At 32.5% G+C, this 18689-nt stretch overlaps 1 protein-coding gene across 1 annotated transcript; it reads right to left on the bottom strand.

Annotated features, from left to right (window-relative positions):
• Positions 1–16798: 16798 nt before the first annotated feature.
• On the bottom strand, positions 16799–17887 carry LOC142235626 (uncharacterized). The gene has a single exon (XM_075306889.1). The coding sequence runs from the start codon at positions 17885–17887 to the stop codon at positions 16799–16801; it is 1089 nt and encodes a 362-aa protein (XP_075163004.1).
• Positions 17888–18689: the final 802 nt, after the last annotated feature.

Below are 18689 nucleotides of genomic sequence, written 5' to 3'. Positions count from 1 at the left end.
TGAAAACAAATATATATCACCCAAACTTGAAGTTACGCATTAACCAATTCATCAACAATTGCGACATATGCAACAAGGAAAAATACGATAGAAATCCGATTAAACAGCAGTTCAAAATAACAGAGACTCCCGAAGCCCCAGGAGAAATTATTCACGCTTATGTATTCTATTCTATCAATAAAACTTTATTTTTAACTTTTATTGACAAGTTTTCCAAACATGCCCAAGCTATTAAAATTAGAAACAGATCTTGGATTGAGTTCAAAATAGCACTCACACAATACATTTCTACAATAGGTAGTATCAAGAAACTTATAGTCGATAACGAACTTGGCTTCAAAGCGTTACCACTCTTGACATTCCTAAGAGAACAAGGTATTGATACCCATTACACGTCAAATAATAATCACACTTCCAACTCCGATATCGAAAGACTTCACAACACAATGAACGAGCATATACGAATATTAAAACATGATCCAAATAAGGACACAGAGTCTGTTGAAGAAAAACTTGATAGAATAATGATATATTATAATAACACAATCCATTCTACTACAGGTAAAAAACCAATTGATTTTAAAAACGGCAAAATAAGTCAAGACGAATACCCCTCAATAAGAGAAAAAATAATCAAAGTAAGAGAAAAAATCATAGAAAAACTTAATAGAAATAGAGAAAATGTTGAAATACAAACCGGTCAAGTCTATATAAAAGACGAAAGAGGCGGTAAAAACCACTCAAAACTCAGACAATTGAACGTTTCAAAATTAGACGATTATCATGTAATAACAGATGGAAATTACAAACATTATAAATCGCACATAAAAAGAAGAATGAATTGTAACCCTTCGACACAAAAAACATCCTAATACAAAACGAAATTTTAACTCGCTTATAAAAAGGAAAAGGATTGTAAATATCCAACTTAATATAACTCAGAACAAAATATTTACTTTTCTTTTACAGATGAAACTCCATCAACGATAATATTTACTCTCCTAAATCTACATGTTGCTCACCTCCAAATCATGGAAATACAAGACCTCACCGAAAACGAAGGATACATTCCTATTAAAGAAAAAGATATACAGATGATCGACCACTACAGCAGAATATTTCACTTTATCAACCTAACAAATATTATCAAACGATAGAAACTATATATAAAAATATTCAATCACTAGACAACCCATTATCAGATTTACTACCACTACTCGACTCAAACAAAAAGAACTTTAAATTACTCCAATCAAAATTAGATAACCTAGCTCCACATTTCAGAACTAAACGAGGACTCATAAACGGTTTAGGCAAAGGTATAAAATGTATTACAGGAAATATGGATAATGACGACGAAAGAGAAATTAAATCGGCAATAATAAATTTCACAACGGACATCAGGAATGATTCCGGACAAATAAACGTTCTTGCACGAATAAGCGAAACACTTTCCTCTCAAGTGCAAAATATATAAATAGACAACAATATATCGTTAGCAAGTATATTAATAAATTTCGCTATGAAATACAGAATAGAATGTCTACATTAGAAGACGAAGTTGTATTCCTTAGACATGTTTATCAGATAGACAGTGACATAAATTTACTAAAAAACCACATAGACGACATAGGTAGGGTAATTTTTACGAGTAAACTAGGAGTGATACCAACTGACTTATTAGACGAGAAAGAAATAGAAATCGTGGATAATTTCGAAACTTATTCAAAAACAAAAGTTGCCGATTCCTTCAACAAAGACCAAATAATCATTATCCTACCCATTCCCATATTTACCAATTCATCCTTTTCCCAAATAATCCTTGAACCAATCCCTAATAGAGAAAACAAGTCTTTATACCTTGAAACAAATCGGATAATCATAGATAGTAATAAAAAAACGTATTTTATCCCAATACCACTAATATGTATAAAAATTTGAAAACTGTTAACGATAATTGTATTAAAAGTGTTATACAAACAAATATGTAGTTGCACATTTATAAAGTTTAAAACAACAGAAATAAAACCAGGAGTAATTTTATTTAAAAACTTTTATAAAAATTTTAGCAACCACTGGTTGCCCCGACAACGGAAGAGCAACTAAACGAAATTGGAAAACTACCCGATTGTGTTAAGGACCTTCAGACCTTCGAAGGTGATCCCACCTTCGAAGGTGATCCCACGCAATATGTATCCTGGGTTCATAGTGTTGAGACTATTTTAAAAGATTATGAAATAGTACGACATAAACCAATATACAGAGCCATTCTTCAGGCTATTCGCAGGAAATGTAGAGGAAGTGCAGATGCAGCTCTCACTTCTTATTATATTTTTGACAATAGCTGGTCATCAATAAAAAATTGCCTTTGACTTCACTATGCGGACAAACTCGACGTTCGGACCTTGGAACACCAATTGACCCAATTAACTCAGAAAACCATGAGCGTGGATGAATTCTACGCCAAAGTTAATCATCAATTTTCTCTCATAATTAATAAACTAAAAACTGAAAGCTACTCCGAGGAGACAATTAATGTCTTAATCGAGACCTACAGGAACAGGGTCCTCGAGGTCTTTATTAGGGGTCTTAATGGGGACATGTTGATGCTCGTGAGACCTAAGATGTTGATGCTCATGAGACCTAAGACACTACCGGAGGCGTATTCGCAATGTATAGAGTTGAGAAATAGCGATTACAGAAACAAAATGTCATTGCATCCAACGAATTTTACGAATAAGATCTCCGTACCAGTAGGTTTTCCGCAAAGCCCTCCAATTAGACCTCAATATGGACGTCTTTCAAAGAATTTTAACTCAAGTGGTCAATTTAGGCCCAATTAAAATCCATTCCTGAATCGACAATCTACACACCACAATCTTTCTAATAGACCTGAACCAATGGAAGTCGATCCCAGTACCCAGCTCCGACGACACGGTAACAACAGTAGCTATTCGTCGAACAGGAAGAGGAGGACCTCTTCGGGACAAACGCGGTCAGGATAGAATCAAGGTCATGCATAGCAACAGAAACTGTTCCACATGGAACAAGTTTCAGACGGGAATGATGACACAGGACATATAGGAGAGCAAATAAATTTTATGACTCAGGCCCATCCGGCATACCTTACATAAAATATAAATTACGAGACAATTCAACGCTTAAATTCCTTATAGACACAGGGCAACGAAGAATTTCGTTGAACTAACTTTGTGTCACCACACTGAAAAAATAGACAAACCATTTTTTGTTCGCACAGCTTCAGGTAAAATTAAGATCAAGGAAAAAATAAGCGGAAAATTCTTTGCTCCTTTTGGAAATGACATTACTCTTACCTTTTATGTATTGCCTGGGTTTTCTTCTTTTAACGGTATAATTGGCGATGACACCCTGCGCGAGCTTAAAGCAGTAATAAATCATGAAAACAATTCATTAACAATAAGTCCCGGAATTTGCATTCCACTTGAAATTAAAAGAGTCAACGGTTTTAACGAACTCCCGGCGGAGGTAGAAAACGATCTAACTAATTTTTTGCGTGAATTTAAAGATATCTTTGGACCGGTAGACAATGAACAGGCCGTGAAAACCTCCATTAGGGCAGAAATACGATGTTCCACCGACGAACCAATTTACACAAAGAGCTACCCCTACCCGCAATGTATGCGTGAAGAAGTTGATCGACAAATTAAAGAACTTCTCCAGGATAGAGGAATACAATTTCGAACTATTTTATAAACCAGAAAGATCCAATATAGTAGCAGACGCCTTGTCACGTCTAAGGACAGACTCAGCCGAATCAATAGACTCTGATCGGTCCTCGAGTACTGAACCCATTGGCCTTTGTGCTCAGATTGTGGACGAGTCGTCTACTGATACTGCCAGTGAAGGGAGAGTATATTCGAGAACGACCACTGCAAGTGAGGCACAAAGCGGACATTCTGCCACCGTAACAGCTAGTGAAGGTACCATGATAACTAGCGACAGAAGAGTAGAAGACGAGGACTCTGCCACCTTGACTGCTAGTGAAAATACAGCACATAGTGCCCTGGAAGATGCAACAGAGCTGATACCACACGTCGAAGCACCCCTGAACGTTTATCGGAACCAAATCGTGATAAATAAGTCCCAGTCTGACTCGATTTTACGTACTACCCCCATCCAGGGTATAGTCGCTGTGTTGTTTCACTGAAAACGATAGAAAAGAGTAGTATAAGAGAAGGGCTACCGCCCCATTAAAAATATCATATTACAAAGAGCATTAATTTGTTAATGGAGTGTTTAATTATGTGTGAACAAGTGTCCTAAAGAGGGTGTGGGTTTACATTTAATATGGTGGGTCGGTATGACTATGCGCCTGTGCACGTGAATCCGTATTTCTAAATATATGTTTCTATGCTATATTAAAAAATATGTGTGCATCTGTTGTCTATAGGATAATATATGTATATGCCTTGGAAACGCTAGGTGTTAAGTGATGAGGGTATAAACGAGTATGCGCCTGTGTAATGGATTAATTTGTTGGTCTTTGGAAATGTATGTGTCTATGCTGCCTTAAAAATATGTCAAGGTCAACGAAAATTGCTGCTTTTTATAAATATTTTGATGCATGCGTGTAAACCGAGATTGTACAGCATTTAAGCATTTTTTTATGAGGGTATAAACGAATATGCGCCTGTGTAATGGATTAATTTCTTGGTCTTTGGAAATGTATGCCGCCTTAAAAATATGTGCGCCTGTAATTTAGTCAGAACTCTTCTATGAAGGTTAACAATTATGGGAAAATGTGCATTTTAACATATGTGGATGCGTTAAATTTGGAAAATTGAATGTAAAAGTAGTATTTATCGATTGAAACTCTTTTATCAAGATCAATGAACAAGGGAAACTATATAAATATTTTGATGCATGCGTGTAAACCGAGATTGTAAAATCTTACACTTTCAAGTATTTGTTTATTTTTATGCCATATAGTCGAAACCATCTTGTGTGGTCTAAACTGCAAGACACTCCGTGGACACTGCACTTTCTTGTGTGGAAATCAGCATTTAAACATTTTTTTACAAAATCTTTTTTTAGTCCTCTCTCGAGTCTACCAAAGATTGTTCGTTTACAAAATCGTATTCAAACTGTGTCTAAATATTAAATTGAAGTGAATTTATTCATTATTTTTGAAATTATATATGTGCAAATTAAAACTTACCAAAATAATAAAAACACACACAAAGCAATAAAAATATAAATATATACATATTTACTGTGTTTAAAACTAAAAAAGAAGAAATTAAAGTTATATTAAACTTTTAAAGTGCAAATTAGAACGTAACAAAATAATAAAAAACAAGCACCAAGCAAAAAAAAAAAATATATACATATTTACTGTGTTTAGAATTATAAAAAGAAATTAAAGTTATATTACAAGTAATTTAATAAAAAGAAGAAAACAAATTTTATAAAAATGGATCCTCGTCAAATAAATAATTTCATTGCTCAACAACAAGAGCAAGCTGCATTTGGCCAAGATGGAGAGAGAATAAATTATATTGATCCTGCGTTTATGATGCCACAATATATACATCAACAAGCGATATATCCCGGTTCTTACGAACTAATTAATCACAATATGTGGTATGCACCACTAAAATATCCACAATATATACATACCCACAATATCCCACCTATCCACAGTATTTCCATATGCCCATGCAGCCCCAACAACAATGGTCTCACTATCCTCAACAACAAATGTTTGTAAATTCCAACGAATTTGAGTATGGAGTACCACAATATGAAAATAGAAATGATTACATCCAAGAAGAACAAATTTATAATGCTCCTATTGACATGGATATATGCAGCCAACAAAGTTCTGGTAAAGAAAATATGGAACTATGCAGTCAACAAATTTCTGATGATGTTAACAACATTATTGAAGGTAGAGGTCTGGAGTTATATTCTCCTATATCCATGGAATTAAATTCTGAACCCGTTTTAGAATTAAATAATCCAAATGAAGGAGAAGAAAATGAAAATAGCCTCGAAAATAATGACGAAAATGATGTTTATAATATAATAGAGCGTGCTTTTAAAGACCGCATTATTACATATGGAATACCAAACAAAAAAGATGACTTAATGTTTGAACACTTCTTTGTGGAGATAAAAAACATAATTATGAATTTGCTTATAAAAAAACATGTTATTATAAAATTCAGTATCACTATAATTGGTGAATATATTAAACTTGGTGGTGACGATGAATGTGAATTCAGTTTAATGGTACACAGAGCGAAAATGAGTTTGCTCTATTAAAGAAAAAGATATACAGATGATCGACCACTACAGCAGAATATTTCACTTTATCAACCTAACAAATATTATCAAACGATAGAAACTATATATAAAAATATTCAATCACTAGACAACCCATTATCAGATTTACTACCACTACTCGACTCAAACAAAAAGAACTTTAAATTACTCCAATCAAAATTAGATAACCTAGCTCCACATTTCAGAACTAAACGAGGACTCATAAACGGTTTAGGCAAAGGTATAAAATGTATTACAGGAAATATGGATAATGACGACGAAAGAGAAATTAAATCGGCAATAATAAATTTCACAACGGACATCAGGAATGATTCCGGACAAATAAACGTTCTTGCACGAATAAGCGAAACACTTTCCTCTCAAGTGCAAAATATATAAATAGACAACAATATATCGTTAGCAAGTATATTAATAAATTTCGCTATGAAATACAGAATAGAATGTCTACATTAGAAGACGAAGTTGTATTCCTTAGACATGTTTATCAGATAGACAGTGACATAAATTTACTAAAAAACCACATAGACGACATAGGTAGGGTAATTTTTACGAGTAAACTAGGAGTGATACCAACTGACTTATTAGACGAGAAAGAAATAGAAATCGTGGATAATTTCGAAACTTATTCAAAAACAAAAGTTGCCGATTCCTTCAACAAAGACCAAATAATCATTATCCTACCCATTCCCATATTTACCAATTCATCCTTTTCCCAAATAATCCTTGAACCAATCCCTAATAGAGAAAACAAGTCTTTATACCTTGAAACAAATCGGATAATCATAGATAGTAATAAAAAAACGTATTTTATCCCAATACCACTAATATGTATAAAAATTTGAAAACTGTTAACGATAATTGTATTAAAAGTGTTATACAAACAAATATGTAGTTGCACATTTATAAAGTTTAAAACAACAGAAATAAAACCAGGAGTAATTTTATTTAAAAACTTTTATAAAAATTTTAGCAACCACTGGTTGCCCCGACAACGGAAGAGCAACTAAACGAAATTGGAAAACTACCCGATTGTGTTAAGGACCTTCAGACCTTCGAAGGTGATCCCACGCAATATGTATCCTGGGTTCATAGTGTTGAGACTATTTTAAAAGATTATGAAATAGTACGACATAAACCAATATACAGAGCCATTCTTCAGGCTATTCGCAGGAAATGTAGAGGAAGTGCAGATGCAGCTCTCACTTCTTATTATATTTTTGACAATAGCTGGTCATCAATAAAAAATTGCCTTTGACTTCACTATGCGGACAAACTCGACGTTCGGACCTTGGAACACCAATTGACCCAATTAACTCAGAAAACCATGAGCGTGGATGAATTCTACGCCAAAGTTAATCATCAATTTTCTCTCATAATTAATAAACTAAAAACTGAAAGCTACTCCGAGGAGACAATTAATGTCTTAATCGAGACCTACAGGAACAGGGTCCTCGAGGTCTTTATTAGGGGTCTTAATGGGGACATGTTGATGCTCGTGAGACCTAAGATGTTGATGCTCATGAGACCTAAGACACTACCGGAGGCGTATTCGCAATGTATAGAGTTGAGAAATAGCGATTACAGAAACAAAATGTCATTGCATCCAACGAATTTTACGAATAAGATCTCCGTACCAGTAGGTTTTCCGCAAAGCCCTCCAATTAGACCTCAATATGGACGTCTTTCAAAGAATTTCAACTCAAGTGGTCAATTTAGGCCCAATTAAAATCCATTCCTGAATCGACAATCTACACACCACAATCGTTCTAATAGACCTGAACCAATGGAAGTCGATCCCAGTACCCAGCTCCGACGACACGGTAACAACAGTAGCTATTCGTCGAACAGGAAGAGGAGGACCTTTTCGGAACAAACGCGGTCAGGATAGAATCAAGGTCATGCATAGCAACAGAAACTGTTCCACATGGAACAAGTTTCAGACGGGAATGATGACACAGGACATATAGGAGAGCAAATAAATTTTATGACTCAGGCCCATCCGGCATACCTTACATAAAATATAAATTACGAGACAATTCAACGCTTAAATTCCTTATAGACACAGGGCAACGAAGAATTTCGTTGAACTAACTTTGTGTCACCACACTGAAAAAATAGACAAACCATTTTTTGTTCGCACAGCTTCAGGTAAAATTAAGATCAAGGAAAAAATAAGCGGAAAATTCTTTGCTCCTTTTGGAAATGACATTACTCTTACCTTTTATGTATTGCCTGGGTTTTCTTCTTTTAACGGTATAATTGGCGATGACACCCTGCGCGAGCTTAAAGCAGTAATAAATCATGAAAACAATTCATTAACAATAAGTCCCGGAATTTGCATTCCACTTGAAATTAAAAGAGTCAACGGTTTTAACGAACTCCCGGCGGAGGTAGAAAACGATCTAACTAATTTGTTGCGTGAATTTAAAGATATCTTTGGACCGGTAGACAATGAACAGGCCGTGAAAACCTCCATTAGGGCAGAAATACGATGTTCCACCGACGAACCAATTTACACAAAGAGCTACCCCTACCCGCAATGTATGCGTGAAGAAGTTGATCGACAAATTAAAGAACTTCTCCAGGATAGAGGAATACAATTTCGAACTATTTTATAAACCAGAAAGATCCAATATAGTAGCAGACGCCTTGTCACGTCTAAGGACAGACTCAGCCGAATCAATAGACTCTGATCGGTCCTCGAGTACTGAACCCATTGGCCTTTGTGCTCAGATTGTGGACGAGTCGTCTACTGATACTGCCAGTGAAGGGAGAGTATATTCGAGAACGACCACTGCAAGTGAGGCACAAAGCGGACATTCTGCCACCGTAACAGCTAGTGAAGGTACCATGATAACTAGCGACAGAAGAGTAGAAGACGAGGACTCTGCCACCTTGACTGCTAGTGAAAATACAGCACATAGTGCCCTGGAAGATGCAACAGAGCTGATACCACACGTCGAAGCACCCCTGAACGTTTATCGGAACCAAATCGTGATAAATAAGTCCCAGTCTGACTCGATTTTACGTACTACCCCCATCCAGGGTATAGTCGCTGTGTTGTTTCACTGAAAACGATAGACAAGAGTAGTATAAGAGAAGGGCTACCGCCCCATTAAAAATATCATATTACAAAGAGCATTAATTTGTTAATGGAGTGTTTAATTATGTGTGAACAAGTGTCCTAAAGAGGGTGTGGGTTTACATTTAATATGGTGGGTCGGTATGACTATGCGCCTGTGCACGTGAATCCGTATTTCTAAATATATGTTTCTATGCTATATTAAAAAATATGTGTGCATCTGTTGTCTATAGGATAATATATGTATATGCCTTGGAAACGCTAGGTGTTAAGTGATGAGGGTATAAACGAGTATGCGCCTGTGTAATGGATTAATTTGTTGGTCTTTGGAAATGTATGTGTCTATGCTGCCTTAAAAATATGTCAAGGTCAACGAAAATTGCTGCTTTTTATAAATATTTTGATGCATGCGTGTAAACCGAGATTGTACAGCATTTAAGCATTTTTTTATGAGGGTATAAACGAATATGCGCCTGTGTAATGGATTAATTTCTTGGTCTTTGGAAATGTATGCTGCCTTAAAAATATGTGCGCCTGTAATTTAGTCAGAACTCTTCTATGAAGGTTAACAATTATGGGAAAATGTGCATTTTAACATATGTGGATGCGTTAAATTTGGAAAATTGAATGTAAAAGTAGTATTTATCGATTGAAACTCTTTTATCAAGATCAATGAACAAGGGAAACTATATAAATATTTTGATGCATGCGTGTAAACCGAGATTGTAAAATCTTACACTTTCAAGTATATGTTTATTTTTATGCCATATAGTCGAAACCATCTTGTGTGGTCTAAACTGCAAGACACTCCGTGGACACTGCACTTTCTTGTGTGGAAATCAGCATTTAAACATTTTTTTACAAAATCTTTTTTTAGTCCTCTCTCGAGTCTACCAAAGATTGTTCGTTTACAAAATCGTATTCAAACTGTGTCTAAATATTAAATTGAAGTGAATTTATTCATTATTTTTGAAATTATATATGTGCAAATTAAAACTTACCAAAATAATAAAAACACACACAAAGCAATAAAAATATAAATATATACATATTTACTGTGTTTAAAACTAAAAAAGAAGAAATTAAAGTTATATTAAACTTTTAAAGTGCAAATTAGAACGTAACAAAATAATAAAAAACAAGCACCAAGCAAAAAAAAAAATATATACATATTTACTGTGTTTAGAATTATAAAAAGAAATTAAAGTTATATTACAAGTAATTTAATAAAAAGAAGAAAACAAATTTTATAAAAATGGATCCTCGTCAAATAAATAATTTCATTGCTCAACAACAAGAGCAAGCTGCATTTGGCCAAGATGGAGAGAGAATAAATTATATTGATCCTGCGTTTATGATGCCACAATATATACATCAACAAGCGATATATCCCGGTTCTTACGAACTAATTAATCACAATATGTGGTATGCACCACTAAACTATCCACAATATATATATACCCACAATATCCCACCTATCCACAGTATTTCCATATGCCCATGCAGCCCCAACAACAATGGTCTCACTATCCTCAACAACAAATGTTTGTAAATTCCAACGAATTTGAGTATGGAGTACCACAATATGAAAATAGAAATGATTACATCCAAGAAGAACAAATTTATAATGCTCCTATTGACATGGATATATGCAGCCAACAAAGTTCTGGTAAAGAAAATATGGAACTATGCAGTCAACAAATTTCTGATGATGTTAACAACATTATTGAAGGTAGAGGTCTGGAGTTATATTCTCCTATATCCATGGAATTAAATTCTGAACCCGTTTTAGAATTAAATAATCCAAATGAAGGAGAAGAAAATGAAAATAGCCTCGAAAATAATGACGAAAATGATGTTTATAATATAATAGAGCGTGCTTTTAAAGACCGCATTATTACATATGGAATACCAAACAAAAAAGATGACTTAATGTTTGAACACTTCTTTGTGGAGATAAAAAACATAATTATGAATTTGCTTATAAAAAAACATGTTATTATAAAATTCAGTATCACTATAATTGGTGAATATATTAAACTTGGTGGTGACGATGAAGTGAATTCAGTTTAATGGTACACAGAGCGAAAATGAGTTTGCTCTAGTAAAAGGATCTCGGTGGATAAGTACCCCAGAAGTCCTCCAAAGGAAGCTGGCATGTTTAAATGTGGAAAACAACGATGAATATTGTTTTAAATGGGCAATTATATCAGCTATGGATATTTCGGTTAAAAATCATATGCATCCTGAAAGATGTGGAACCTATAAAATTAATGACATAAGCCATGATATAATAACACTCCAAACTGGTGTTAATGTCAGCTTTAAAAATATGAGTTTCCCAACACAACTGCGGGATATAAAACTGTTTGAAGAGCAAAATGATGTGAGCGTGAATGTATTTGGATTCGATGAAGACATCAATGAGGTAGTGGGACCATATTATTTAACTAAAAACGAAAAACAACAACACATAAATCTAATATTACTGGAAGGAATCGAAGGTTTCCATTACATTTTGATTAAAGAAATTTCCAGGTAAGTTATTAAACAAAACTAAAAAATTAAATTTCAATTATTTTTATAATTTACACTTTTTAAATACCATCTTTAAATTTCAATTATTTTTATATTTTCACTTTTAAATACCATCCTTAAATTACTTTCTTACAGACTTTTGAAAAATCAAACTACGAAATCAAAAAATAAGAGATTTTTTTGCAACTCATGTCTACCATATACATCAAGCCTGAACACCTTAAAAAACATAAATCAGAGTGCGGAGGAGTTGTAACTATTATGCCTATGGAGGATAAAGCTGTGTTAGAGTTTACCCATCACGAACGGCAAATGGATGTACCATTTGCCATATATGCAGATTTTGAATGTATTTTACAAGGTATGGATGTAGACTTGAATTCAAAAAGCAGCAATGTTCAAAAGCATATACCATGTGCATTTTCATATAACATTGTGTGTTCTTACGATAGTAATTTAAATATTCTAAAATCATATGTAGGGGAAGATGCTCCCAAAAAATTTGTAGAATTACTAGTTCAAGATGTAGAAAATATACACAATACACATCTAAAAAGTAAGAGAAAAATGGAAAATTTAACTATAGAAGAAAAAGATGCTTTCCGAAATGCCAAATATTGTTATATTTGTAATAGACGTCTAAACAATGATAAAGTTCGCGATCATTGCCATCTTTCAGGAAAATATAGGGGTCCTGCACACAATTTGTGTAATCTTAAATATCAAGTACCAAAATTCATACCAATTTATATCCACAATTATTCCTCTTATGATTCGCATTTGTTTATTAAGGAACTAGGACAGTTATCTAGCAAGATAAAGGTGCTCCCTCTTAATAAAGAAGTTTACATTTCATTATCCCATTTCTCTAAAATGAAAAATGGTAATACAATAGAACTACGCTTCTTAGATACACTCAGATTTATGCCAGCAAATTTAGACTCATTGGCAAATAATCTTGATGATGACCAGCTACATTCCATAAAATATCATTTTGAATGTCAAGAGCATTTCAAACTCCTCAAAAGGAAAGGTGTTTTTCCGTATGAATATTTAAATTCATTTGAAGTTTTAAATGAAAAACAGTTACCACCAAGAGATACTTTCTATAGTACTCTAAATAATAAAGAATGTAGCTTGGAAAATTATAATCACGCTCTAAATGTTTGGAACACCTTTAAATGTGAAACAATGAAAGAGTATCTGGAATTATATTTAAAAGTTGACGTTTTACTGCTAACAGATGTTTTCCAACAATTTAGAAGTTTATGCAAAAGAGTGTATAAACTTGACGCCAGTCACTATTATACAACTCCAGGCTTGGCGTGGGACGCAATGCTAAAAAGTTCGAATATAGCATTACAGCTTTTAACAGATGTAGATATGTACAATTTCTATAAAAAAGGAATACGCGGTGTGATAGTACAATGCGTTACCAGATATTGTAAATCTAATAATAAATATTTAAGGGATTACGATGTGTTAAAACCTTCTTCATATATAATGTATTTAGACTTTAATAATTTGTATGGTTGTGCAATGTCACAATCTCTACCATGTGGTGGTTTTATTTGGGTTGAAGGTGAAGAATTCGAATTCCTATCTAATCCTGAAATAATAAAAAAAAGTAGATTTTGATGGTAAAGTTGGATATACATTTGAAGTAGACCTCGTATGTCTATACCATAAACACGATGAACATAATGACCTACCTTTTTGTGCTGAAAACAAAAAGGTAGGTCAGTCTAAATGTAAAAAACTTATTACTGATTTTGCTCCAAAAACTGAATATGTAATCGACTATAGAAATTTAATTCAATGTTTGGAAAATGGATTGATTTTAAAGAATGTCCATCGTATTATAAAATATAACCAATCACCATGGATGAAAAAATATTTTGATATTAATACCGACCTAAGAAAACTAGCTAAAAATAGTTTCGAAAAAAATGTCTTTAAATTAATGAGTAATGCGGTATATGGAAAAAGCATGGAAAATGTCGATAAAAGGAAGGATGTCAGAATTGTAACCAATTGGGAACGAACGAATCCTAACCATTTGGGGGCAAGGGATTGGATATCTAAGCCTAATTTTCATAGCATTTCGATATTTTCTGAAGATATGGTTGCCATACAACTGAAACGGGTAAAAGTGGTTTACAATAAACCTATATATTTAGGTTTTTGTATGTTAGAAATTTCTAAATGGAAAATGTATAATTTCCATTATAGCATAATGAAGGAAATTTTTCCAAATAATTTCAAACTAAATTATATGGATATCGACTCTTTCATATATTCTTTAGAAACGGAAGATGTTTATGAAGACCATATTTAGAAAAATATTTTGACACTTCCGATTATCCTGCAGATAACCCTTATAAATTTCCCTCAGTAAATAAGAAAGTAAATAAGAAAAATGGAAAATTTAACTATAGAAGAAAAAGATGCTTTCCGAAATGCCAAATATTGTTATATTTGTAATAGACGTCTAAACAATGATAAAGTTCGCGATCATTGCCATCTTTCAGGAAAATATAGGGGTCCTGCACACAATTTGTGTAATCTTAAATATCAAGTACCAAAATTCATACCAATTTATATCCACAATTATTCCTCTTATGATTCGCATTTGTTTATTAAGGAACTAGGACAGTTATCTAGCAAGATAAAGGTGCTCCCTCTTAATAAAGAAGTTTACATTTCATTATCCCATTTCTCTAAAATGAAAAATGGTAATACAATAGAACTACGCTTCTTAGATACACTCAGATTTATGCCAGCAAATTTAGACTCATTGGCAAATAATCTTGATGATGACCAGCTACATTCCATAAAATATCATTTTGAATGTCAAGAGCATTTCAAACTCCTCAAAAGGAAAGGTGTTTTTCCGTATGAATATTTAAATTCATTTGAAGTTTTAAATGAAAAACAGTTACCACCAAGAGATACTTTCTATAGTACTCTAAATAATAAAGAATGTAGCTTGGAAAATTATAATCACGCTCTAAATGTTTGGAACACCTTTAAATGTGAAACAATGAAAGAGTATCTGGAATTATATTTAAAAGTTGACGTTTTACTGCTAACAGATGTTTTCCAACAATTTAGAAGTTTATGCAAAAGAGTGTATAAACTTGACGCCAGTCACTATTATACAACTCCAGGCTTGGCGTGGGACGCAATGCTAAAAAGTTCGAATATAGCATTACAGCTTTTAACAGATGTAGATATGTACAATTTCTATAAAAAAGGAATACGCGGTGTGATAGTACAATGCGTTACCAGATATTGTAAATCTAATAATAAATATTTAAGGGATTACGATGTGTTAAAACCTTCTTCATATATAATGTATTTAGACTTTAATAATTTGTATGGTTGTGCAATGTCACAATCTCTACCATGTGGTGGTTTTATTTGGGTTGAAGGTGAAGAATTCGAATTCCTATCTAATCCTGAAATAATAAAAAAAAGTAGATTTTGATGGTAAAGTTGGATATACATTTGAAGTAGACCTCGTATGTCTATACCATAAACACGATGAACATAATGACCTACCTTTTTGTGCTGAAAACAAAAAGGTAGGTCAGTCTAAATGTAAAAAACTTATTACTGATTTTGCTCCAAAAACTGAATATGTAATCGACTATAGAAATTTAATTCAATGTTTGGAAAATGGATTGATTTTAAAGAATGTCCATCGTATTATAAAATATAACCAATCACCATGGATGAAAAAATATTTTGATATTAATACCGACCTAAGAAAACTAGCTAAAAATAGTTTCGAAAAAAATGTCTTTAAATTAATGAGTAATGCGGTATATGGAAAAAGCATGGAAAATGTCGATAAAAGGAAGGATGTCAGAATTGTAACCAATTGGGAACGAACGAATCCTAACCATTTGGGGGCAAGGGATTGGATATCTAAGCCTAATTTTCATAGCATTTCGATATTCTCTGAAGATATGGTTGCCATACAACTGAAACGGGTAAAAGTGGTTTACAATAAACCTATATATTTAGGTTTTTGTATGTTAGAAATTTCTAAATGGAAAATGTATAATTTCCATTATAGCATAATGAAGGAAATTTTTCCAAATAATTTCAAACTAAATTATATGGATATCGACTCTTTCATATATTCTTTAGAAACGGAAGATGTTTATGAAGACCATATTTAGAAAAATATTTTGACACTTCCGATTATCCTGCAGATAACCCTTATAAATTTCCCTCAGTAAATAAGAAAGTTATGGGATTTATGAAAGATGAAAATTGTGGACAAATAATGAAAGAATTTGTGGGTTTGCGGTCAAAGATGTATTCCTACTCTATACAAGATGGTGATGAAACCAAAAAAGCGAAAGGAGTGAAGTCGTGTATTATAAATACGTATAATATTAATAAATATAAAGATTGTTTATTTAACAAAATTAATTTTTATGATAATATGTATACATTTAAGTCAAAATTACATCAAATATGTACTACAAAATTAAATAAAGTAATTTTAAGTAGTACTGATGATAAAAGATATATTCAAAATGATGGAATAAATACTCTTGCTTGGCATCATTATATTTTAGAAGGTAATAATCCAGATTATGAATTGGATAGATTATTAGAAGATATAGATACGTTAGAACAGGAAGGTAATGAAATTACATAGAATAAGACTAAATGTATATAGTGTAACAAACCTAGGAAAATATAATATATAAATAAAAATAAATAAACATTTATTTGAAATATTTATGTTTTATTATTTAAAAAATCAAAATGATTTGGTAAGTATAATGCATTCTAATATGTTTTATAAAATTTTTCTAACAGTTCCACTTAGGGGTATATATTCTTTAAACGATCGTGTATAATAAGACAATATGCGACAGTATTTGCTGGGATTACAGTACTGGTTTCTAATTGTATTTTCAAATCAATGGGGCCACTTTTGGTTGCTTCGTTTTGATTGCTTATATCTACAACAGCTATGGGATTCTCCTTAAATTCACTGAATGATAACAGAGGTTCTTTCATATAAAAACTTTGTTGGAACTTTGCATACATATCATATAGTATAGCATAGCGGTTTTGATTGAATTTCAAATAAATTAGATTGCAGTGTACAAACTTATTATATTTCTCAAATGTAAATGCAATAAACCTGGGTCTTTCTCTATTGGCTGAAAGTTTTACATTCCAGCTGTGTTTGGTTCCACCTGTAAATGTGGGGTTAATATAACAATCCCAACTTCGGAATGCAATTGATAGTGATTTCCCATCCTTAATTGTTTTCAAAAAACTAAGCTTTTTATAATCAGATAATTGTATATGTTGAACTTTCCACACAATATTGGTTATCGTTAAGCGAATGTCTTCTTTATCATCTATTGAGTAACAGACGCTATTATCATTCGAACTACGCAATAGTATTAAATCATGTTTCGCATTACAAATTACTTTATTATAGTCCTCAGCAAACCCTAGTAATCGGTTAAGAGGAATACAAAAGTTAAAGGAATTTTGAGTAAAATCACCATCTATGTTCCATCCAGCGTTAGTCATCATATTATTATCAAATGAATTTAGTGAAATAATTTGTTTTATTTTTGTCGTAGTTCCAAGATATCGGGTGCGATCAATTTCAATTCCATTAATTTCGTATCGAATTTCATCAAACATGTATGCCACACAATTGTTTCTCAATCTGGCACGGGCGACATCTATTCCACTTGAATTTTTTAAGCTTCCTTCAATATAAATATAACTTTCCGATGGTAAAATATATAAGTCTTGGTTTTGAATAGTAATTCGTATTTCATCATTGTTTTTAAAGGATTGTATGTAAGGAACATAGCTGCGATAGTCTCCTTTTATAATATCCTCATCGGAAAATGGTTTTTCAGTTATATTTAAAATTTCAGACATGTTGATTCACCTGTAGATTGATTTCTTTTACGAATGCTTTATTTTCCTTGGTTAAGCGTGGTCTTTCCTGCTTGACAGTTTGAATAATAGTTTTTTATATTTATTGTGTGGTTTTATGACGTTGTTTAAATTATCAGATTTATATTTATTATAAATTATCATTTTCGTTTTGGACGCAAGTGAATTCGCAATGTAATTTCTTCTCCTCTAAAATTTATTAATCTATCTTCCTGATCTTTTTTTAAAAAGTTAACTTGTAGTTCATAAGATCCAATCGGAACTTCTATGGTATCATCTCCGATTTGGAAGAGATTATTATCATTGTCCACGTTTGGAATCGAATTATATGATTGGAAATCAATTAGACAACATTAATACTCATTATCTGATAAGTCTATAGAAGGGGAATAAAGTGAATGCAAAGTTGAAGTTTTTCCGCTCAAAGTTAGTGTTCTTAACATAATGAAGTTTGGAATACGAATAAATAAAAACACAAAAGGTACTTAATTTTTAATAAATTTTATTGTTTATATAGTAAATTTAGAGTATATTATTTTTATTTATCAAGGAATTATGTTCTTTGGGAAAACCCAACCATTTGACAAAGACGTTATTTTCCTTACTTTTTAATATTTTTTCTACAAGATATATATCAGGATATTTTGTTTTCAAAAGTTCTTCTTTATAGAATCCACCTTTTATTAGATTTCCCTTATAATCTTCCAAGAGATATGTAATTGGATTTGTATTTTGAATTGAGCGTATTTTAAAAATCTCAGTGGTCCAGTTGGGTGTATATCCT

The sequence above is a fragment of the Haematobia irritans genome, chromosome 4 (assembly GCF_050003625.1).
Source record: "Haematobia irritans isolate KBUSLIRL chromosome 4, ASM5000362v1, whole genome shotgun sequence".
NCBI lineage: Eukaryota > Metazoa > Arthropoda > Insecta > Diptera > Muscidae > Haematobia > Haematobia irritans.
The sequence above is the reverse complement of the archived record's forward strand: the minus strand, read 5'-3'. Positions and strand labels throughout refer to the sequence as shown.